The sequence below is a fragment of the Peromyscus eremicus genome, chromosome 9, assembly GCF_949786415.1.
Source record: "Peromyscus eremicus chromosome 9, PerEre_H2_v1, whole genome shotgun sequence".
NCBI lineage: Eukaryota > Metazoa > Chordata > Mammalia > Rodentia > Cricetidae > Peromyscus > Peromyscus eremicus.
Window position 1 is genome coordinate 88,664,499 of NC_081425.1, and position 23,304 is coordinate 88,687,802.

Below are 23,304 nucleotides of genomic sequence, written 5' to 3' on the forward strand. Positions count from 1 at the left end.
CCACTTTCTGTGTATCCTTCAGTGTGTCAGGATTAACTGAGATGAGGTAGTGTGTAGGGCAGGTGCTGTACCTTGACTTCTAGCATTGGGTATTACTGAGATAGCTCACCTTGTCTAGCATGACTTGTCAGTGTGATATAACATCTGAAAGGACACAGTTTTCCTCACATCACTCATTTGTTCTGGGGTCCACCAAGTACGCTTCTGAAGTCACAGTCTAACTTCTTGTGAATTTTCAATCCAGACCAAACAGGGTGCTAATTCTTCATTTCAGGACTGTCAGTAAATTCCAAAGTGTGGCTCTGGGAAAGGTCTATGGTAAAGGACCCCTAATAATCCGTCCTCTTGTGCCCTTTGCCTGCCTCTCTCATGCTCTGATGGATGTTGCAATTTAAGCTGACTGTGTCACCTTTCCTAAGGGCGTGCACATTGTCACAGGAGGCTCCAATCAATGCATTTGGCTTTTGTGTAGCTCTAGGGGTAGCACCACAGCAGTGACACACTACATACTATCCCCATGACTATGACACATTTGATTTTCTGTACATGCCTTTGCACACACATCTGTGTGTGGCCTCCCACTAGCCATTCACCTTTCCTCAAAACCTAGTGCAGGAATGGAGCCTTACACTTGTGTGAGTGTTTGCTCTTGTGTCTGAGGTCTCCCCTGGGGAACTCTGGTTCTTAGTATCCCCAGGCAGACATGTCACAAGTTGATAAGGTTTTGGTATTTCATGAGGGCTAGAATGTATTCTGCTGATGATTCTGGGTAATTTTCCTCATGGATTATGGGACTTATCCTTGTTCTGACTGGACACCCACAATCTCCCTCCAACCCACATATTGTAACAGCCTTGGGGATTTTCCACAATGTGCTTGTTTACATCTGGAGACTGATCTTTCCTCCCCACCATCCTGACCTAATACCCTAGCAACCTTAATTTCTCATGTTATTAATTAGAGATTGAAGAAGTGATGAGCAATTTCACCAGATGTGTTTGGAATAGAGACTTCCAATTCCCATACTTGAAGTAGTAAAAATATTCTAACAAAGCAGAGAGAGATCACTGGCTTTGTAAAGAGGAGGTACTGAAGTTCTTTCCTTATGTTTCTGGAAAGGCTCCTGAGAAGGAAAACATGGCTTTTTGTGCATTGCAGAAGAGCTAGTTAGTAGGTAGGTGTGGGCTGTGGAGGTGACCCTAGTAGTCCTTTCTCTAGAAATTCTATCTTATCCTGTAGAGCCCTTGATATTCTCTGTGATGTTACCAGTGTTGTGGCAACACCTCATGCCTGTGGGGTATTCGTTCAGTGCCCATAGACATGTTAGCAAGATTGAGCTGGCTGCTTGGGAGAGAGAATAGAAAACATGGAGAGACCAGAGAGAGGCAGAAGGAAGCTTGCCTTTGGTCTTAGTGTAGAGCCTGGAGAAATAAATGGTTTTGGGGAAGGCACAATGAGACCTGAGCAGGGGATTGGGACCTTCATGGAAGAGGAGGTGAAGTTAAGCTGGGCCTTCCAGTATGGGGCTCAGCATCTGGAAGCTTCTGAAAAACAATGGGGCTATTCTGCTTCTCCGGGCTTCTTAAGAACAGACCTAGATTCAAGAGTCACTGATGGTGAGTTTAGGAGAGCCATGAATTATTCAGGCTGCAGCTGCCTTTCTGGGAACTCCTTCGTTTCATTCAGACTGGTAAAGAGGGGCAGGAGGAACTGATGGACTAATGATCTGTCCCTCTCTGGGTAGGGTGTTGCTTCACTTCATCCTAGTGGATTCCTACAGTTTCCGTGGGAATCTGATGCCAATAAGAAGGGAGGGAAAATGCTAGGCGGTGTTGGCACACGCCTTTAATCCCAGCACTCTGGAGGCAGAGCCAGGTGGATCTCTGTGAGTTGGAGGCCAGCCTGGGCTACCAAGTGAGTTCCAGGAAAGGTGCAAAGCTACACAGAGAAACCTTGTCTCAAAAAAACAAAGAGAGAGAAAGAGGAGAGAGAGAGAGAGAGAGAGAGAGAGAGAGAGAGAGAGAGAGAGAGAGAGAGAGAGACACTTCCTATGGGCTGGAGACATGATTCAGTGCTTAAGAGCACCGACTGCTCATCCAGAGGTCCTGAGTTCAATTCCCAGCAACCACATGGTGGCTCACAACCACTTGTAATGAGATCTGGTGTCCTATTCTGTCCTGCAGGGACACATGCAGGCAGAATACTGTATACATAATAAATTAATAAATCTAAAAAAAAAGAAGGGAGGGAAACTCCCCTGGCCATATACCACAGCCTCAGACATTCAGGTGCTTTGGTCTTGGGGAAGTATGATCAGAACTTGGTGCTGCTAAGTTCTAGGCACAACAGGACTTACCTACATCACATCAGACATGAGCTGACACTGTCCTCCAAATCTACATGGCTGGGCTAGCTTATGCCTTCCAGAGTCAGGGGACTGCATTAGGGAGGGAGACACATGCCTAGTCATGGTGCTTGATACTGTAGCGGGGACATTTGGAGTAGCTGTTGGCTGCCAGCAGCTTTGACCTTCCTTGAAGTGTTGTGGTGGAAAAGTTCCCATCAGAGGCCTTGCCCCTTACTACAGAGGCTAGATCCCAATACAAGCCTGAGTCAGTCATCTGCCTGCCAGAAATTATATTCTAAAGAAATTTAGGAGTGAATTCTGCTTGATTTGGGAGAAGGCACCATCCCATTTTCAGAATTAAACATGTTGCAAGTTTCTGAAGCAGCACCAGGCACATTGTCGAATGTCAATATTCTTGGTGACACACACTACAGTGCCCATGCTCATCATGGAGGTGTCAACTCGGGAGTAGGATTTGTATTCTGGTGCTGTTGCCTGAAATCCCACTTGTATGACCCTAGAGAAATTTCAAATCTAAATGGACCCTTTTTGCTTTGAAAGCAATAGGAGGCATCTAGCTGTTGATGACAACGAAGACCACACAGTAGTCATCCCAGTCCTTTCTGTTTTAGGAAGGTATTTTTTCCCATTACAGGATGTATGGAGTAAGCAATACACGGTCTGGAGGAGTTCAAGTCAAAATTCACAGGGCCCAAGACACCCTCCTCTTTCTGATAGGTCCAATGTGCTGTTATTTTAGGCCTTTCTTCTTTTTCTTTAAAGAGCACCCATTTTTTACCTATAGACACTTTTTTTTTAATTTTTATTTTGCAGACACTTTTTTTTAAAACCAGAGTTACTATCAAACAAAATATAATTATTTGAATTTCAAATCTTCAATTATAGAGAAAGACCAGATTCTTAAAGTACTGGGTTTCTAGCTGCTCCCCTCTTTCTCAAGAAACCACAGACTGGTATTTCATTCTATTTTAGCCATGCATGGCCATAACACAGCCACCGAGAGTCATCATGACCATGAGATCTACAGCTGATTCCCATGTACCTGGTGATTATTGCTACTCCTTCCTTTCAATCTCTGATGGAGCCATTTGCTCAAGAATGTTTGTAGATAGGATTAAGACTTTGATGTCTATTTTTAGATGTCAACATCATGGCATCTGGGAATAATATAACCTGAAAATAGAGGGAACACCTGTGTTCTATTTCTGCTTAATTTGAACTACTTTATTGTGGAACTTTGAGGAATGAAGTCACACCTTTAATTCAGATCTTTAATTCAGATGTAATCTGAACCATTCCTTCTGCTGGAAGCCTATATAAGTACATGGAAAAAGGAAGCTTTTACTCTTTCCCTGCTTGCTCTCTCCTTGTTAGCACATCCATTCCTTTACTGATATTAGAGCCTACTTCTTTAAGATTACAGCATAATATCGCATACAGCTGAGAAACTCAGTCTAAGAACTGAGAAACTACTAGATTCTTGGACTTCCCATTCATTTCCAGCCATTGTTGGATTAGCTAGAGCACAGGCTGTAAGCCATTTTAACAAATCCCCTTTTAATATGGAGAATCATTTTTATAACTTCTGTTACTCTAGAGGCCTGATAATACACCAGGCACATAGAGAGGACATTGTAGAAGTGTTTGGGTCTCATAACCATCTCAGCTTACTTACAAATGCTCCATGGCCATCTTCTCTTAACCTTAGCATTCCTTAGGTGCTTGCTCACTTCAGAGAACTCAACCCTCCTCCTCCACATCATCCTAATCTAATTCCTTGGCATACTTTATTTCTCATATTATTGAGTATGGTTGTTAAGGAGAGGAAGGTCCATTCTTGGGCAGTGCTTATAAAGTGAGTGTTCAACTCTCCATGGGTAAAGTAGTGAAAAGATTCTAAGGAAGCAGAGAAAAATTCCCAGCTTTAGAAGGAGGAGGTACTGAATGGTTTCACCTGTATCACAGGAGAGACTCCTGGAAAAAAATCTCAGCTTCTGTTCAGTTCAGGGAGAATTTATTAGCCAGGAGGCAAAGGCTGTTCCTTGTGACATCAGGAGTCCCTTCTCTGGAAATTCTATTGTATCCTGGAGAGCAGAGCTCTTGGAATCCCCTGTGATGTCAATAGTGTTGTAGCAACACCAAGTGCCTTTAGGATATTCATTCAATGTCTATACAGTTTTCCTATAGACATGTTGTCAAGACTTAGGCATCTACTTGAGAGACAGAATGGACTTCATGGAGATACCAGAGCAAGGCAGAAGGAAGCTGACCCTAGGTCTCACTGGAAAGAACGGAGAAATCAGTGGTCCTGGGGAAGATGCAGTGAGTTCAGGAAAGGGCCTGGGGAGCTTTCTGGGTGTGATGGGCTTGAGCTTTCCAGGGTCAGTCAGGAACTGGCAGCTTCTGAGAAGCAATAGGCTTATCTAGCTTCTCTGGGTTCCTAATGAGCAGACCCAGATCAAGAGTTCATGATGGTTAATATGACATACTCAGGAACTGACAAGACTGTAGCCTTTGTGCTGGGGACCCTCTTCTCTCACTCTGAGTGGGGAGGAGACACAGAGGAATGTTTAGGTTTCAGTATCATTATTGCACTTCACTCCCACTGGAGTCCTTAGGGTGTGTGCCAGCAATAACAGGGACAGGAGAGTGCCCTGACAAAGCCTGAGCTTGTCTTACTTTACATTGTAGACACTAGCAGAGCTGAGGTACCAAGTGCTGCTGTCTTTCACTGACACCCTAAGATTATGACTTCCCAGCTGTTGGTGGGACACAGGTCTCCAGTTCAGCCTAGAGAGCTGTTAGATTCAGTGGACCTGGACTGAGACTGTCCCCTTCTTACAGGTTCTAGGTGTCCTGGGCTGCCAGTGAAGATGGCTTTGTGAATCTGGTGATTATGTTCTGCCACTGCATGGCTTCTCCATTAACATGAGACTCTGAAGCATCATCCAAGTGATTTGGGCATCCCTATACTACTTGAGTGCTTGTGAGAGTAGCAATTATCTCCAGGATTATGTCCAGGAAAGGACATGGCTGAGGGCTCTGAAGCTTGTACATCTTCTGTAGCTGTCAATAAGCCTTAGGAGGCTGTCCCCTACGTCACCATGTGCAGGGAGACAGGGGAAGCCAGGTAACTTCTGAGACACCCATCTCCCTATAGAAAGATGCGAGAACTGACATCTACAGAGGGAGAGACTCAAGTCTAGTCTTTCAGAACCAGCTAGGGCAAAGTTTCATCTGTCAGTCACTTCCTGATCATCCTTTAGCATGTCTGGTTTAACTGAGATGAGGTAATGTGTAGGGCAGGGGCTATCCATTGGCTTCTAGAATTGGAAATTACTGAGATACCTAACCTTGTATAACACGATTGTCAGTATGATATGACATCTGAATGGACATAGTTTACTCCACATCGCTCATTTGTTCTGGGCTTCACCAAGTATAATTCAGAAGCCACAGTCCAGACTCTGGTGAATTTTCAATCCAGGCTGAACTAGTGCTCGCTCCTCATTTCAGGAATGTCAGTAAACTTACAAGTGTGAAGTCGGGCTCTGGGGAAGGTCTAGGGTAAAGGACCCCTATTATCTCTCATTTTGCGCCCTTTGCCTGCCCTTCTCATGCTCAGATGGATGTTGTAATTTAATCTGGCTGTATCACCTTTCCTAAGGGCATGTGTATTGTCACAGTAGGCTCCAATTCAAGGAATTTGGCTTTTGTGTAGTTCTAGGTGAAGAACCACAACAGTGACACACTACATACTCTCCTCATGATTATCACAAATTTTGATTTTCTGTAAATGCCTTGTAGTTCTCTGTGTGGCCTCTCAATAGCCATTCATCTTTCTTCAAACTTTAATGCAGGAATGGCCCATCATTCTTCATGAGAGTTTTTGTTTTTGTGTCTGAGGGCTCCCCTGGTGAACTCTGGTTCTTATATCTCCAGTCAGACATGTCACTAGTTAATCACACTTTTGGTATCTACAATGGCTGGAATGAATTCTGCTGAAGTTAGGGATAATTTTCGCCAACTATGGGACTTATCTTTGTTCTGATAAGACAAGACACCCCCAATCTCCCACCACACTAACAGACTTGTGCATCGTCCACAAGGTGCTTGTTGCCTGCAGGGGACTGAACTTTCCTCTCCCCACCATCCTTACTTAATTACCTAGAAACCTTTTTTTCTTGTTTATTGACTAGAGGTTTCACGAGTTGGATGAGCCATTTCCTGGGATGTATTTGGAAGTGAGTTTTCAACTTCCTGTACATGAAAGAGTGAATAAATTCTAATGAAGCAAAGAGAGATCCCTGGCTTTGTAATGAGGCGGTGATGAAGGTCTTCCCTTGTGTTTTTGGGAAGGCTCCTGGGAAGGGCAGTATGGCTTCCAGTGAATTGCAGAAGATGTATTTTGTAGGTAGGTGAGGGCTACTGCTGGTGAACCCAATAGTTCCTTCTCATGACTAGCTATTATACTCTGGGGAGTTCTTGGCATTCTCTTGATGTCACCAGTGCTGTGGGAACACCAGGTGACTGTGGGGTATTCTTTCACTGCCAGAAGACATGTCAGCAAGACTGAGAAGGCTGCTTGGGAGAGAGAATGGAGAACATGGGGGGACCTGAGAGAGGCAGAAGGAAGCTGGGATTCAGTCTCAGTGTAAAACATGGAGAAATAAGTGTTTTGGAGAGGGAACAGTGAGTCATGAAAAGAAGTTGGGAGCTTCTTGGAGGAGGTAGAGCTTGAGCTGGGTCTTCCATTACTGGGGCTTAGCATCTGGGAACTTCTGGGAAGCAATGGGCTTATCCTGCTTCTTTGAGTGCCCTAAAAATGGGGCCAGAGTCAACAATTTCTGATGGTTAGTTTGGGAGAGCTAAGCCTGCAGTGGCTTTTCTGGGGGATCCTTAATCTCATTTTGAGTGGAAAGGAGGGATAGCAGGAGCAAAGTGGTAACTAATTAGGTGTCCTTCTCTGGGTAGGGTGTTGCTGCACTGCATCCTAGTGGATTCCATCAGTTTCCATGGGAATCTAATGCCAATAAGAAGAGAGGGAAACTCTCTTAGCCATACACCAAAGTCTCAGACATTCAGATACTTTGGTCCTGGATACACGTGATGAGGACTTAGTACTGCTAAGCTCTAGGGACAATAGGACTTGCCTGCACCACATCAGATATTAGGTGACACTGTCCTCCAAATCTACATGGCTGGGATATCTTATGCCTTCCAGGGCTGGGGGACTGCATTAGAGAGAGAGGCACATGCCTATCCATTGTGTTTGAGGACAGATATATGGCTCATGGGTACCAATTTGAGTATAATTGCCCTACTCTTTGGGGTCCATAGCATTTTCTCTTCCTGGGGCTTCCTCTTGGGACTATCATGGATTCTCCTGGCCCTATGCCATTCAAGTGTACAAGTTCACTTTGCTTTATCTTACTGCAGGGACTACTGGGAAGACACCAACTCAAACCTCCACCTCCACTGAGCAGGAGCAGCAGATGACAAAGTTGGAGAAACTCACCCTTCAGCTACAGAGTATAACATATGAGCGAATTGAACTGCATGGAATCCTGACCAGTTATACAGATATGGATTTGCAGAACAGGTAGTCATTATGTGCACTTCTCTGCTGACCATCTTAACCCCACAGTGTGTAGCTAAGCTTTCCTGAGGAACAAGAGGCTGAACCTCCAGGGTGTCCTGGTGGCTAAACTTATTTTCCTGAGTGCATAGAATTTGGAACCTGGGTACATGTGAGATGGGGACACAGGCTATTCTTATTCATCCAAATGAAAAGCAGAGCCTGTGGCCTGAATCACAGTCTAAGGATAGGGACAGTAACGTGTGAGCTCTCAACAGGCATTTCAAGAGGCCTTGACAGGTGTTGGCTTGTGGGAGATGCTAGGTTCTGTGAGTTTGTGGCGAGTCTTTGTACTTGACCAGCAGATGATTGTGACCAGCAGCTGGACAGGCCTGGTCCCATTCATCCATCTCAGTTTGTGGCTGGAAGGCCTGATGCTTATCACTGCTTCTCCCTTGTCCTCCTCCTCATACTCTGAGGCAATTCCATCTACCTGCATTTCATGGGGAACCTGACTGTATGTGGTGTGTGTGTGTGTGTGTGTGTGTGTGTGTGTGTGTGTGTGTGTGTATGTGTGTGTGTAGGAAGTAATAGCCTGATAGTTTTCTTGGATCCTCCTTATATTCTGAGACAGTGCAAACTCTCTGTACTTCATGTGCATTCTGAGTATATGTGGTGTGAGTGTGTGCATGTGTGTGTGTGTGTGTGTGTGTGTGTGTGTGTGTGTGTTAGAGGGCATGAGGTTGTGTGTGTGCACTCCGGGTATCTAGGGTCTGTGGCAGGGCCTGAGGATTTGCCATTTTCATATTTTCCAGGGGATGCCATTGATGACACTAGAGAGCTTCACTTTGAGAAGCTCAGGTCTTGGCCACTGTTCTCACTTTGGTGGAACATTGGAATCCCCTGTGGAGTTTATAAAGCCTTCCTGAAATTGGGACTCCTCCCTGGAAATACTCAATGTATTCTCTGGTCCTCTGTGCAGCAATAAGCAGCCAGGCATGATAATCCCTGTTGTAAAGACAGGAAAAATGTCACCATAGGTTTCTGGTGGCACCAGATATGTGGCACAGACTCCCGGGATCTTCTTGGAGAGGTAATCTATAGTTCCAGTTTTACTGAGGGTGCTCGTGCAGTCCTGAATAACTCCCTTGGACAACCTATTTTTCTGGCCTGAGGACATGATAGAAAGTTTATTTAGCACCAGGAGGTCCCAGTGTGTAAATGTCAGGCTGTGGCATCCATGGGGCTGAGGAGTCCAGAACATAGCCGGATTCCATATGATCCTTGTGGCCTGTGTTCATGGGGTCCTTTTCTCCTGGGGCCATGCCCTACCACAGGCTGAATTCTTTTGGGATGCTAAAAAAGGAGCATAAGCAGGTGATGTCGGCCTTGCAGAAATTGCCCATGGAAATCAGTGATGATGTGAACAAGGTGAAACAGCTGATTGAGGAGAATGTATCCTACAGGTATGTGCCTGATTTATTTTGGGAGGGACTGATTCTACCATCTTTCTCTTTCACCCAAAGTGAGGGCTTTGATTCTTGCCTGTCTGCCTCTTAACAAGCAGTCTGACATGTGGTCCTTGGCTTTGTGCCTCTTGGACTCAGTTTTGCTAAGTGTGAAAAGACACTGAGTCCCTCCAAGCATTGTGCTGCCATCCTCAGAAGACCCTTGATAGAAAAATGTTGTGTACCATGAAGGGAGTGTCAGGTATCCTAGTACCTCTGGGGCTCTAACCAGGGCTTCACAGAGCTGCCTTCCATGGTAGCCATAAACAGAATTGATTCTGGTTGCGACGACTTCTTCCCTCCTTCCGAGAGTGTTTGCCCTCTACCTGCTGATGCTTTCCCAGTATCATGGACAGTTAAACACAGGAGTGGGCTGCACCCTGTTCTCAGAGGCACTGGATCCCTTTTGGCATCAGGGTTTTCAGAAGTACGTTGAATCTTTTTGGAATTTGGTTATTTTCTGGATTTGGCCTGCATCTAAGTGATGCTGGCTTGGCTACTGAGAGCTCCATTCTTGGGCTGTCTGGGAGTCTGGGACTTTTCAGCCCTGGTGGTACTTGGGCAAAGGAGGCTGGCTGGGGCTCACCATGTTTTGGTGCTTGTTCAGTTACCTCCACAGCCAGGTCCTCCGAGATTGGACTCAGCGGAAGGAGAGTGTACATGTGCTGAGACTGAAGAACAGACAGCTGTGGAAGGAGCAGACTGAACTGCGTGAGTCCTGTGAGGAGCTGAAGAGGCTCTTGAAGGAGGCCCATGAGATGATCTGTGACCCTTCTGCTGAGCAGCATCAGGTAGGCCGAGGCAGCAGGGGTAGGTGCCCACCTTCCAACCATAAACATAGAGACACCCAAATAACCATCCACCCATCCATCCAGACTCCCACCTACATACCATCCAACTGTTGATTTCTGTGATCATTCCCAGGTCTTTCTGGAGAGTTAGCCTCTTGCAAGAATCTGGATAATTGGCAAGCAAACCCTCCTGCTCTGCCAGAAGCTGCAGTACATTGAGAGAGCTGTGTCAGTCACATATCACACACCTACATGTCATTATGATCAGAGGGCTGCTATGCAGGGAGCTACTTAGAGAACAGCACAAAGCTTTCATTGATGATGTCAGTGGCCTGTGGCTCATTTGCTTTGCAAGGGTCATGTGAGATCACAGGGAGGAAGCAGCCTTCAAGGACTAGAGCCCAGTGCCAGTGCCAAGTGAGTGGTTCTCATTGTCAATGATTTGGGAGGCATGGGGTCTTCTCCGTTCATCCTGCATCCCAATGTGTTCTCTTCCTTTTGCCAATCTCTTGGTTCATGTGACAGATATCTGAGTAGCCCCTTCTCAGTCCTTTTTCTGGGCATGATACTTGACTATTCTCCCATCCTGGAGCTTCTAGTCTGGAGATGACTGGATGACCATAGATGTGGGAGGACTTTGACAGGCTGAGGATTAGAGTGACAGATTTGAAGCTGCAAGAAAATATTTTCTCCAATCCCCTCAACATAGTCTGACTAAGCTGTGTGCTCTGCTAGGAATTTTCTAGGCCCCAAGGGATGTATAGCAGTGTTTTGGGTCTCAGTTGAAACACCTGATGTGCATATTTTAAATCCAACTGTTTATTCAGCATGATGCACTCTTCACTTTTTTCTGTTCACTTCTGATTTCTGTGCTCTTAGTGTGACCTATGCAATCGTGTGTAAATGTGTACATTAGTGGGTGTGTTCAGAGACTACATAATGAATTTCCGTGTTGTCATCTGTTGCTCCTTCTCTTTTTCCCTTGGTTCCAGGTCTTTCACTGAACCTGAAATTTTCTCTTTCTGGCTGGCCAGCACTCTTTGGATCTCCAGACCTCCAAAGTAGAACTTCTGTCTTGTTTTTTTCTCATCCAATTTTAGAAGTTTCAATTGCTCAGAAAGAGGAAGGACATATTTGCTTTCTCTTCTGCTTATTTACTTTTATTGTTTTGATACTAATGTGTTTTCTCATAAATAACAAAAATCAAACAATAAATCTATTTAAAAAATAAACAGTAGGCTTCTTTCCTTTCACTGCACAGAGCTAACACCACAGGATATGTCTGTTTTGTCTCTTACTTCTCAACAGAGAATCCCACAGTGCATCTCCTTGCTGACATTGTGTTGCTGACTATAACCTGTGCATAGCTGTGTCTCAGAACAGCTTCCCTCTCATAGTTGTGCAGAGTGCTGCATTCCTGAAAAGCACTGCAGGTGATGTCACTGGTCTCCTCCTGACTGACATTGGGCTGAATTCATATCATATACACTGTCATCTGTTGAAAACTTCCTGGTGTTGACCATGGGTCACTTTCTTTCTCTTGGACTATCAAGGTCATCTGTGGAGGAGCCAGGATGAGTTTAGTGAAGAGACTGTGATGGGTGAACTTGGAACCTGTGGGGTCAGGGGGTTTTGTGATGGATAAAGTTCATTCAAGGAAAAGTAAGTGCAGGCCGGAGTAGCAGAGCCTTGCTGAGTCTAAGAGCCTTGTAGACAGCATAGAGGACCCGCGACCTCCACATGCATCAGAAAAGGGGCTGCTAGGCAGCAGTCCTCTCACTGACCATTCTAGGTTCAGGAAGTATTTGTGTGTGTGTGTGTGTGTGTGTGTGTGTGTGTGTGTGTGTGTGTGTGTGTTTGTGTGTTTTGGGGTGTGGTATGTGGTGTGTTGTGCTTTTCTGTGCATCTTTGTGTTATGTGTGTGTGAACTTCTATGTGTGTGTTTGTATGTGAATACTGTCTATTGCTTACCCAGTAGTGTTTGTGTGTGTGTATGTGACCATGTGTGGGTGACTGTTGTGTGTGTGTGTGTGTGTGTGTGTGTGTGTGTGTGCGCGTGTCCATGTTTCCTGTATGTATAGGGGTATTTAGGGGTATTTGTGTGTGTTTGTGAGTACATGTGCTTATAGGTGCAAGCCTGTTTCTATGTGTGGAGTTTAACCTCTTGTGTGTGTGTGTGTGTGTGTGTGTGTGTGTGTGTGTGTGTGTGTTGTGTATGTGTGTTTCTGCATATTTGTATGTTCATTTACTCATCTTTAATGATGATGCAACCAACTTTGTTGAAAAAGTACTGTGCCCCCTCACTTGGCATCCATCAAATATTGTATGCTGCTGCCCATCTTTCCGCATGTCCTCCTAGCTCACTTGAACAAAGGGACAAAAACTACTGTACCTCAATGGTTTTCAGGTATTTGTAGAGGCAAAAATATTTATCTGCCCAGAAATGCTTGGAGCAAAAAAAAGGAATGTGGTACATGAAGTTTAGGAGCAGGTCACTGTAGCATATCAAGGTGTCTGAGAGGTAGGATAGCCTGGCTGAGGGTTTGTTTCTCTTCTCTGCTCTGGGTGAATGGTGACTGCACACTCAATGGTCAGGTGACTTGCTGTGTCTTCTCTATGTCCTGTTTTGTCCTCATCCACATTGCCTGCTACCACTTGCTTTCCCCCTTTGTCTAATCTTGGCTCATATAACCTTGGCCTTGGAGCTTGGAATGCATGTTAGTCCTTGAGAGATTCTGACTTGCAGTGTGCTTCCAGCTGCATCTTAGTCCAGCTGAAGTCCCCTAGGCATGCTGTGGTGTGAGAAGGGGGCTGTCTCAGTGCACCCCACTTAGGCTCCTGAGGGTCTAAAGCACTCACCATGTGCTGTGTCTGTAGCACTCAGTAACTGCTTTTCTTCAAAGTTGTTTACTCTGAGTTAAAATCAGCCTCATGGAGGGTTTGGAGAAATGAGGACCCTCAGACATTGCTGGTAATGTAAAATGGTATAGCACAGTGAGAAGCTACACACAAGTCTTCAGAAAGTTAAACTGCAATCCCCAGGTGACACAGTGATTCCAGAACATGAAGTAGGTGTCCACAGAGAAGCTAGGGGACATCAGGTGTTTATCAACATTCCTGAGAGTAGCCTCGTGATGCTTCATTCATACTTTGATCATTCAAAGATTGAGAAAGCACAATGTGGTCAAGCTCTTCCATGGAATATTGTTCAGTATGAAATAATACATAAAATCATTTGGCACTGACTTATTCAGCCTTTTGTTACTCAAACTAATCCCTGTCACAATCACCTCACAGGAAGGAACTGTTTCTTTTGGGTCCTGGTTATGAAGACTTTCTAGTTTCCTAAACTCTTTGCATTTGGTCCAAAGTAAGGCAACCTGTGGTAAAGGGAGCCCCTTTTGAAGGAAGTTGCTTGCTTTGGGGACAACTGGGAAACAGTGAACAAGACCAGTGGGGTAGTCCACGACCATCCAGTAGTCCTTTGCTGGGGAACATTCCTGTACTGCACAGCCTGAGGAACTTCTTAAGCAGAGTTAGTTAAGGAGCGAGGACCCCAGAGGGCCACCTGTCTGTGCACAAAGTCACAGGATAGACACTTCAATGACTGAACTGCCTATCTCTCATGCCCTCTGTGTTCTTCTCTCATCCAACAGGTTTACCTTCTTTTCGTTAGTATCCCTGGTGGTTGCTCCTTATGTTCGTATTAACTGTGAAGCTAGCATTACAGTGTGCTTGTATGTGTGCACACATGTACTTGTGTGTGTTCATGAAATTATGTGTGTGCATGTGAGTGAGCAAGCCTCCACTGAGAACACAGTCTTCTAATGAACAGGAGCAAGAGAGCCTGGATGAAAGACTGAAGGACCTGCTGAAGCAGATGGAGCTGGTCACCCAGCAAGAGGACTTGGCAGAAAAGCTGCAACATCACTTCAGTGTCTCTGAGATGAGGTGGGAGCCCAGGCTGGGAGGAGTGGTTAGAACCATGTACATCACCTGTCCCCAGATCTCTGTCCTTTTGGGATTCCCACCATCTGAATAGCTCCCAGCCACAGCAAGGGAAAGAACATCTCAGGATATTGTACTGGCCCGGTCAACAAGAACTTCTCCGTGAAACACTATGATTGATCTTTAGTGTTTCTGGGGTTGTGTGTTCCTTATGCCCTTCTGGGCTCTCTGGAATCTTCTCAGTGTCCCCTGTGTCTCCCCACAAATCTCCCTATGGCAGTCCTTAACCTAGCAGGAGGAGGCTTAGTTGTGGAGGACAGTGTGTGCTCCTGCCACTTTATTTTCCTTCCAGAATATCACCTTTAGAGAGAAGTTCCTACCTTTGCGCAGATCTGGATGCAGCACACTTCTGCTGATTACAGGTTCTCTGCAGTGTGAATCTGTTTCCTGTGAAAAGGTTTTTCTGTTATAAGAAGATTGAGGAGTTGAGGAGTTGAACTGAGGCAGGATTCTGTTCTTTACCAATAATCAGATCCTTCACTGCTTTTCTTTTGTAGGCTCTCCTAGAGGGTCTACATTCAATGTCCAAGGTTGCTTACATTCATCTGTATCTAATCAGGGCCATGTATATCTGCCCTGAAGTGTTACTTAGTCATTACTACATTGTTAATTTTCTCTCAAAGTAATATATCTAGACAACTGGAGAAATGTGCTGTATTTTCTTGCCCAGCACACTGTATTTTTCAGCTCATCTTCTAGCAGATTTTAAAAGCTGAGAAAAAAATCAAGGCCCAGGTATACTCTGACCCTTCTCCCTTGGGGAATGCAGGGAATGCCCTCAGCTGAAAGGTCGTGCTGGATTGTCCAGCTGACTAGAGCTGGTTCAGGCTCAATAACTGACATGATAGGTCCTCACCAGGCCTGGTCCCTAACTGCCTTCCTGCTCTAGGTCAGAAAATCTCCAGTCTGAGTTGGAACAGGCCACAGCCCAGGATGAGAGCCTCCTGCAGACAGAGCTGCTGCAGCAGGAGCACTAAGTCTCACAGGCAAGTGAGCCACCATTGCATCCCATCCCCAGCAAACATGGTGTTGGTGGGAGACTGGGGGCTCTTGACCTTGGCTTCCAGTGTGAATAGGCCTTGATTTTGTTCTGGCCTGTGGCCCAGCCAGGCTGCTTCTGGTTCTGATTGCCTTTCCTTCTCATGTAGCAGATCTTGGGAGAACTGAGGAGGCCAAAGAAACCACAGATGCCTTTAAACTATGACATTCTATACTCTGAGATCAAGGCCTCCTCCTCAGAAGACACTCCTTTAGAGCTGTGAACTCACCAGTGAGGAAAATACCAGCTGTCTTCCAGGTGATCCAGCCCCAACAGATCTATTGGTCTGCTGACTTAGTCTTCTCAAAGAAAAGAAGGAAACCAAAAATGAGCTTGAGACACTGAAAATCTGAGCCAAGATTTACTGAGAACCCTGACATTCAATAGCAAGTGGCCACTGTGAGGGGTACTACAACATGAAGGGTAGAGATGTTGGTGAGCAAGACTGTTTCTGTCGGTTTAATGTTGATGGCTTTGGCAAGCTGACTGAGTTCTCAGGCCTCCCTATGTGGTGTGAAATGTGTCATGGATGATTGTGTTGATGTCAAGCTGTTCCTGACAGACCACACCCAAAGGCATCATATTTCATTCTCCAGTTGAGTGTTGAAGTTGACACAATGTCATGCACCAGTGTTGCTGAAGATAATGCACCAAAGAGATCTCCAGAGTCCATCATTCCTCGTATTAGTCATTTTTCCCTCCATATGTAAAATGAGTGGGTGTTCTTCGGTTTCACAGCCTGGCCTGAAGTGACTGGTCCTGAGAAAGGATTTACAGAAGACACCTGAGTCATATTTGATGTTTATGGGCACTCAGAGGCTGCCCATGGATTTGTTGGGTCTCCAGTAAGCATAGAATTGTCTGAAAGAATCAAATGATGACCAAGACATTACAGGATCAGTAGTGGGTGGATAATTTATCAAAAGCTTCCCAAGGGACACAATGTTTGCTCTAGGAAATGTCTCATTGTTAGTCTCTGTGAGGACTTGGCCTACAAAGCCTGAAGGAGGCATGGCTATACTAGCTTTGAAAAGGCTTTTCACAATCGTTGACTGCCTTCCTACCATGTTTCCAAGGCCAGCCAGAGGCTGTAGGTCTGTGCTTTAAATGTGTAGCAAGAGAATGCTGCTGACCTTAATTGTTTTTGTTTGGTTTTTGGTTGGGTTTTGTTTGCTTAGGTTTTTTGGGTTTTCTTTGTTATAGATTGAGCTTTTGCTATTTATTTGTTCTTTCATTTGTTCTTGTTGTTTTTTGGGTATTTTGATAAGGATATTCACTGTTTATGTTGACTGATCTATTTAAGCCCCTATTTAGTAAAATAACTATATTGTTATTAATAATAAAGTGATTTTGAACTCTTCCGTCTTAGAATCAATTTCTTTGGTCAGGTGTGTTGTCTCACTCCAGTAGCCCCAGAAACTCCTGTAACATCAGAACACTCTTATGGGCCTTGCTTTTGCTATATATTGAGTTCCCAGTCAGCCAGGTCTACACAGGGCTTAGGATGTGGATATCCATTGTATTTTGGGAAAACTATTGATACTGTATCTTTGTTTCCATATATTTAGCTCTCCCTAAAAGATACTATTCTGTATACACATTTTCTGAAATTATCATGAGCACCCAATTAATGAGAAACATAACAGTATTGCTCTAAAGCCTCTCAGGAAATGAAAACATTGATTAAGGGAGCATTAAATAAATCCATGACATGCTTGCCACCTGGGGCTATGATAATGTCCTTTCCTGGGCTGCTGCCAAGGGTCATGTCCTGTCCATGGCCCTGAGGAAGCTGTGGAGGTCTGTATCCATATCTCCTTTTACCAGTGAGGGCCTTGCAGACACCTGAAGTCTGGGCCTCCACCTATGACCATGTTGTTGTCAAAAGTATATGCCCCCCAAAAGAGCACGTGTGCCTTAGAAGCCTGTGCTGCCACCTAGGACCATAATGACATCTGGGCCAGGGCTGTTGCTGAGGGGTATGTCTGGGTCCATGGCCCTGGAGCAGCCCGGGTCTGTATTGATGTCTCAGGCTCCTGTGGCCATCAAAGACAGTGCAGATGCCTGGAATCTGGGCCACTACCTGTGCACATGGTGCTGCTGGGTCCAATCCAATCTGAGTGATCTACATTGCCAACCAGGCCCATGGTCACTTCCAGGTCTGGGCTGCAGTCTAGGACCGTGTCTGGGTCGATATTGCAAAGACAGCCAGTATCTGTATTCATGTCCATGGCCTGTGTTGCCAACAAAGACCACACAGAGGGAGGTAGAGGTCCAGGCTTCCATCTAGGTCCATATTAGTGTCCAAGGGCTGTGCTTCTGCTGGGGCCATACAGATCTGAGTGGCCAATGCTACCACTAGGGGCCTTGGTGTCCTCCAGGTCTAGTTTGCTTTTAAAGGACCTGTCTGTATCCGTTGCCCTGAAACAGCCTTGATCTATGTTGATGTCAGTGGCTTCTGTTACCTCCAAAGACAGGGTAGGTTAACACAGAATTAACCTCACCCTTCACAGGCTGCAGCACTGGTGGATCTGGACCTGCCCCTCACCAACTGTAGCAGTCGGGTGAGTGGGTCCTGTACCGGGACCGAGCAGCACATTAGAGAGTACCTTGTTAGTGGTGGTCCAGTGAGCTGTCCCTGAGGTTGTGAGAGCAAAAGAACTGAGTCCACCTCCTTCTTCCACCTTGTGTTGTTCTGTTTGTTTTGTCTTGTGCGGGAGGTTTCAAGGGCAGAGCTCAGGTGTGAGGGAATGAGTTGGGGAGAAAGTGGGATTGGGATGCATGATGTAAAGCCAACAGAGAATTGCTGTGGGATGTTCTGTATGGCAAATGTGTTGCTCTGATTGGTCAATAAATAAAATCTGATTGGCCAGTGGCTAGGCAGGAAGTATAGGCAGGACTAACAGAGAGGAGAAAAGAAAGAACAGGAAGGCAGAAGGAGTCACTGCTAGCCGTCACCATGACAAACAGCATGTGAAGATGCCGGTAAGCCATGAGCTACACGGCAAGGTATAGAATTATAGAAATGGATTAATTTAAGCTGTAAGAACAGTTAGCAAGAAGCCTGGTACAGCCATACAGTTTGTAAGCAATATAAGTCTCTGTGTTTACTTGGTTGTGTCCGAGCGGCTGTGGGACTGGCAGGTGAGAAAGATTTCCCCTGACCGTGGGCCAGGCAGGAAAATTGTAGCTACAGAGAATCAATAAAATGTTTAAAATAAAAAAGAAATTAGGAAAACCAGAACTATAGTTCTGCTGTATAGGGACTATTCTCTCCTGCCCACCTGTTCACAAATAACCTGTCCAAGGCTTAATATTAATTCAAACTGTTTGATCTATGGCTCAGGCTTCTTGCTAGTTAGCTCTTTCAACTTAAATGAACCTATTTCTATTCATCTGTGTTTTGCCACACGGCTGTGGATAAAACTAGAAAATACCATCCTGAGCGAGATAACCTAGACTCAGAAAGACAAACATGGTATGTACTCACTTATAAGTGGATACTAGATGTAAAGGATAACCAGACTACAACCCACAGCTCCAGAGAAGCTTGGAAACAGGGAGACCCTCAGAGGAATGCATGGATCACCTTGGGAAGGAGAAACAGAGGATATCTCAATGAGTAAACTGGGGTTGGGGGGATGATAAAGGATAGGGGATGGGAGATGAGAACATAGGGAAACAGGATGGTCAAGCTGGAACAGGGAAGGAGTGGGAGAGCAATGAAAGAGATACCTTGATAGAGGGAGACATCATAGGCATAGTGAGAAATCGGGTGCTAGGGAAGTTCCCAGGAATCCACAAGGATGACCCCAGCTTAGACTACTAGCAATAGTGGAGAGGGTGCCTGAACTGGCTTACCTCAGTAATCAGATTGGCAAACACCCTGTCATCATAGAGCCTTCATCCAGTAACTGATGGAAACAGATGCAGAGACCACAGTCCAGCACAAGGTTGAGCTCCAGGAGTCCAGTTGAAGAGAGGGAAGGGATTCCCTGAGCAAGGGGCATCAAGATCATGATGGGGAAAACTACAGAGACACCCGAACCAAGCTAGTGGGAACTCATGAACTTTAGACCAAAAGCTATGAAGCCTCCATGGGACTAGACTAGCCCTCTACATAAGCAAGACAGTTGTGTAGCTTGGTCTTCTTAAGAGGCCCCCTGGCAATAGGATCAGGATCCATCCTTGGTGCATGAGCTGGCTTTTTGGAGCCCATTACCTATGGTGAGACACCTTGCACAGCCTTGATGCAGGGGGAGGTGCTTGGACCTGACTTAAATGAATGTACCAGGCTTTGCTGACTTCCCATGTGAGGCCTTACCTTTTTGGAAGAGAGAATGGGGTGGTGTGTTGGTGAGGAGGCTGGGGAGAGGGGAGGAGAGAAGAGAAGAGAATCTATGGTTGGTATGTAAAATCAATAAAAAATTTGTTTTTTTGTGTGTGTTTTTTTGAGACAGGGTTTCTCTGTGTAGTTTTGGTGCCTGTTCTGGATCTTGCTCTGTAGACCAAGCTGGCCTCAGACTCACAGATATCTGCCTGGCTCTGCCTCCTGAATGCTGGAATTAAAGGTGTGTGCCACCACCAATCAAATAGAAATTTATTAATAAAAACAGTAAGTTTAAAAAAAGGAAAAAAATTCTGAGCTATATCTCTAGTCCTTTAAAAAAGTTTTATGCCAGGGGGTGGTGGCCCATGACATTAATCCTAGCACATGGGAGGCACAGGCAGGTAGATCTCTGTGAGTTCAAGGTCAGCCTGGTGTACAAAACAAGTTCCAGGATAGCCAGGGCTGTTACACAGAGAAATTGTGTCTAAAAATAAATAAATAAATAAATAAATAAACAAATAAATAAATAGTAAATAAACAATGACAACAATAAAACTAGGCAACCCAATTTAAAAAATGGGGCATGAAATGTAGCCAGAAGTTTTCCTGTGTCCACCAGGCTCCCGCAGCCACTCAGACTATTTGGCCGAGTGGCTCAGGCTTCTTGCTAGCTAGATCTTACACTAAAATTAACCCATTTCTATAAATCTATACCTTGCCACGTGGCTTGTGGCTTATCAGTATCTTTACATCTTGCTTTCTCTGTGTCTGGCTGGTGACTCCTGACCCTTCCCACAATTCTCTGCTTGTCCCACATATACTTCTTGCCTGGCCGATCAGCACTTTACTTATTAACCAATCAGAGCAACACATTCATAGCATACAGAGTGATATCCACAGCAATGGAACTAAATAGACAGTTCCCAAAATATGTAAACCAAATGGCTGATACAGTTTTTTAAATGGACCTCCCATCTGGACAAGAGGTGAGTGCTTGGGGTCAGACCCAAAGAGGTCTGCCCCTAGATCCCATCCCTGGGCACCAACCATTCCAGGGAAGATCTACCCAACTTGGCTCCAGGTTCTGGCCATCAGGCAGGATCCCCTACACACCCACTGGGAAGGTTCTCCTTCTCCAAAACCCCTGGCAGACCCTGCAATCTCCACACCCTGGCGCCACACCCATCTGCCCGAGATCCCAGCCACTTCCTGAGACTTAGAGACCAGCCCCCAGCTCCCGTACTGCCCCAGACCTCCCATCTGGACAAAAGCTCCTATCCTTGCCTTGGAGCTCCCATCTGGACAAGAGAGAGAGGCTTCCTGAATCTGTCAGCTCTGTCTGGACCAAGAGTGCTGATAAGACCAAGCACGAATCCACAAGGAGATGGGCAGACGTCAAGGCAGAAGTACATACAACAAAATGAAGAGCAGTACAGCATCACCAGAACCTAGCCCTCCTCCAACAGCTAGACCTGAACATCACAAAATGGAAGAAGCAGAAGAAAGCAACCTTATGAATAACACCATAAAGAAGGTAGAGTATGGTGATATTTTATTTGTATTAAAATGTTATTTGTATGTTAATAAATAAAGTTGCCTGGGGATCAGAGCTCTTAGCAAGCCATAGGAAAGCAGGGCAGTGGTGGCATACACTTGTAATCCCAGCACTTGGTAGGCAGAGCTAGGTAAGTCTCTGTGTGTTCAGGGATACAGCCAGTATTGGATACACATGCCTTTAATTTCAATACCAATCATAGAAAACCTGGAAGCATATACAGGTAGTCCGTGATGAGGCGGTCATGTGGTTGGGTTTACAACCAATGAGAAGGCAGAACAGGAACTCTATATAAAGACTTTAACACAGGGGTAGCTTTGATTCAGAGAGGTAGGACCACCACAGGAGGAAGGGTAAGGTTTTAGCTCTTAGCTCTAACCTCTTGGCTTTCTTCTTTGCATTGGTTCTGTGTTTCTTATTTAATAAAAAGGTTGGTTACATCTACAGTAGAGGCTTATATAGAAGAAATCACAAATGAAATTGAGGAACAGACAAACAAAAAATGGGAAGAATGCTGTAAACAACTAGAGGAAAGGACAAATAAAACGAAAGAAAACAATAAATCCCTGAAAGAAAATCATCAAAAAGCAATGAAACAGATGAAGGAAACAGTCCAAGACCTTAAAAGGGAAATAGAAAAAATGAAGAAGACACAAACAGAGGGAATGCTGGAAATAGAAAATCTGAGTAAATGAACAGGAACTTCAGATGCAAGTATAACCAACAGAATAAAAGAGATGGAAGAGAGGATCTCTGGCATTGAAGATACGGTAGAAGAAATAGATTCATCAGTCAAAAAAAACACTAAAGCCAACAAAGTCATGACACGAAATTTCCAAGAAATTTGGGACACCATGAAAAGACCAAATCTAAGAATAATTGGGATAGAGGAAGGAGAAGAATACCAACTCAAAGGCACAGAAAATATATTCAATAAGATCATAGAAGAAAACTTTCCCAACTTAAAGAAGGAAATGCCTACGAAGATACAAGAAGCCTATAGAACACCAAACAGACTAGACCCCCAAAAAAAGTCCCCTCGCCACATAATAATTAAACAACTAAACGTATAGAATAAAGGAAGAATATGAAGAGCAGAAAAGGAAAAAGGACAAGTGACTTATAAAGGCAAACCCATCAGAATAACACCCGATTTCTCAATGGAAACTTTGAAAGCCAGAAGGACCTGGACAGATGCAATGCAGACACTAAGAGGCCATGGATGCCAGCCCAGACTAATATACCCAGCAAAACTTTCAATCATCATAGACGAAGGGAACAAGACATTCTAAGACAAAGCCAGTTTAAACAATACTTATCCACAAACCCAGCCCTACAGAAAGCACTAGAAGGAAAATTCCAACCTAAGGAAGTCAGATACACCCTCAAAAACACAGACAATAGGTAACACCACAACAGTAAACCCCAAGGAAGAAAAGTACACACACATTACCACCAAAAAATAACAAGAATTAACAATCACTGGTCATTAATATCCCTTAATATCAATGGACTTAATTCACCTATAAAAAGACACAGGCTTACAGAATGGATACGAAAGCAGGACCCATCTTTCTGCTGCATACAAGCAACACACCTCAATTTCAAAGATAGACACTACCTCAGAATAAAAGGCTGGGAAAACACTTTCCAATCAAACAGTCAATTTTCCAATCAAACTTAAGAAACAAGTGGGTGTAGCCATGCTAATATGCAGCAAAATAGACTTCAAACTAAAATCAATCAAAAGAGATCAAGAAGGGCATTACATACTCATCACAGGAAAGTCCCACCAAGATAAAGTTTCAATTCTGAACATTTATGCCCCAAACACAAGGGCACGCACATATGTAGCTTAAGTTTTCCTGCCTGGCCCACAGTCAGGACAAATCTCTTTCACCTGCCAGTCCCACAGCCGTTCAGACCCAACCAAGTAAACACAGAGACTTATATTAGTTACAAACTGTATGGCCGTGGCAGGCTTCTTGCTAACTGTTCTTATAGCTTAAATTAATCCATTTCCATTAATCTATACCTTGCCACATGGCTCGTGGCTTACCGGTATCTTCCCATGCTGTTTGTCATCATGGCGGCTGGCAGTGTCTCTCTGACTCAGCCTTCCACTTC

General features: G+C 44.8%; 1 protein-coding gene across 12 annotated transcripts in view; it reads left to right on the plus strand.

The window, feature by feature from the left end:
* LOC131919654 (disks large homolog 5-like) overlaps positions 1-23,304 on the plus strand; it is a 406,205-nt gene that overhangs the window by 8,566 nt on the left and 374,335 nt on the right. For 4 of the 12 annotated variants that reach the window (XM_059274043.1, XM_059274048.1, XM_059274046.1 and 1 more), the window contains exons 2-7: positions 7,808-7,970; positions 9,284-9,412; positions 10,062-10,245; positions 14,081-14,196; positions 15,143-15,239; positions 15,402-16,606. In XM_059274043.1, the coding sequence (XP_059130026.1) occupies positions 7,808-7,970; positions 9,284-9,412; positions 10,062-10,245; positions 14,081-14,196; positions 15,143-15,230 (680 nt within the window). In that variant the 3' untranslated portion in view covers positions 15,231-15,239; positions 15,402-16,606. Of the gene's footprint in view, positions 1-4,419; positions 4,691-7,807; positions 7,971-9,283; positions 9,413-10,061; positions 10,663-14,080; positions 14,197-15,142; positions 15,240-15,401; positions 16,607-23,304 lie in introns of those variants that run through there. The other 8 variants (XR_009381324.1, XR_009381325.1, XR_009381326.1 and 5 more) reach the window with 6 other exon arrangements.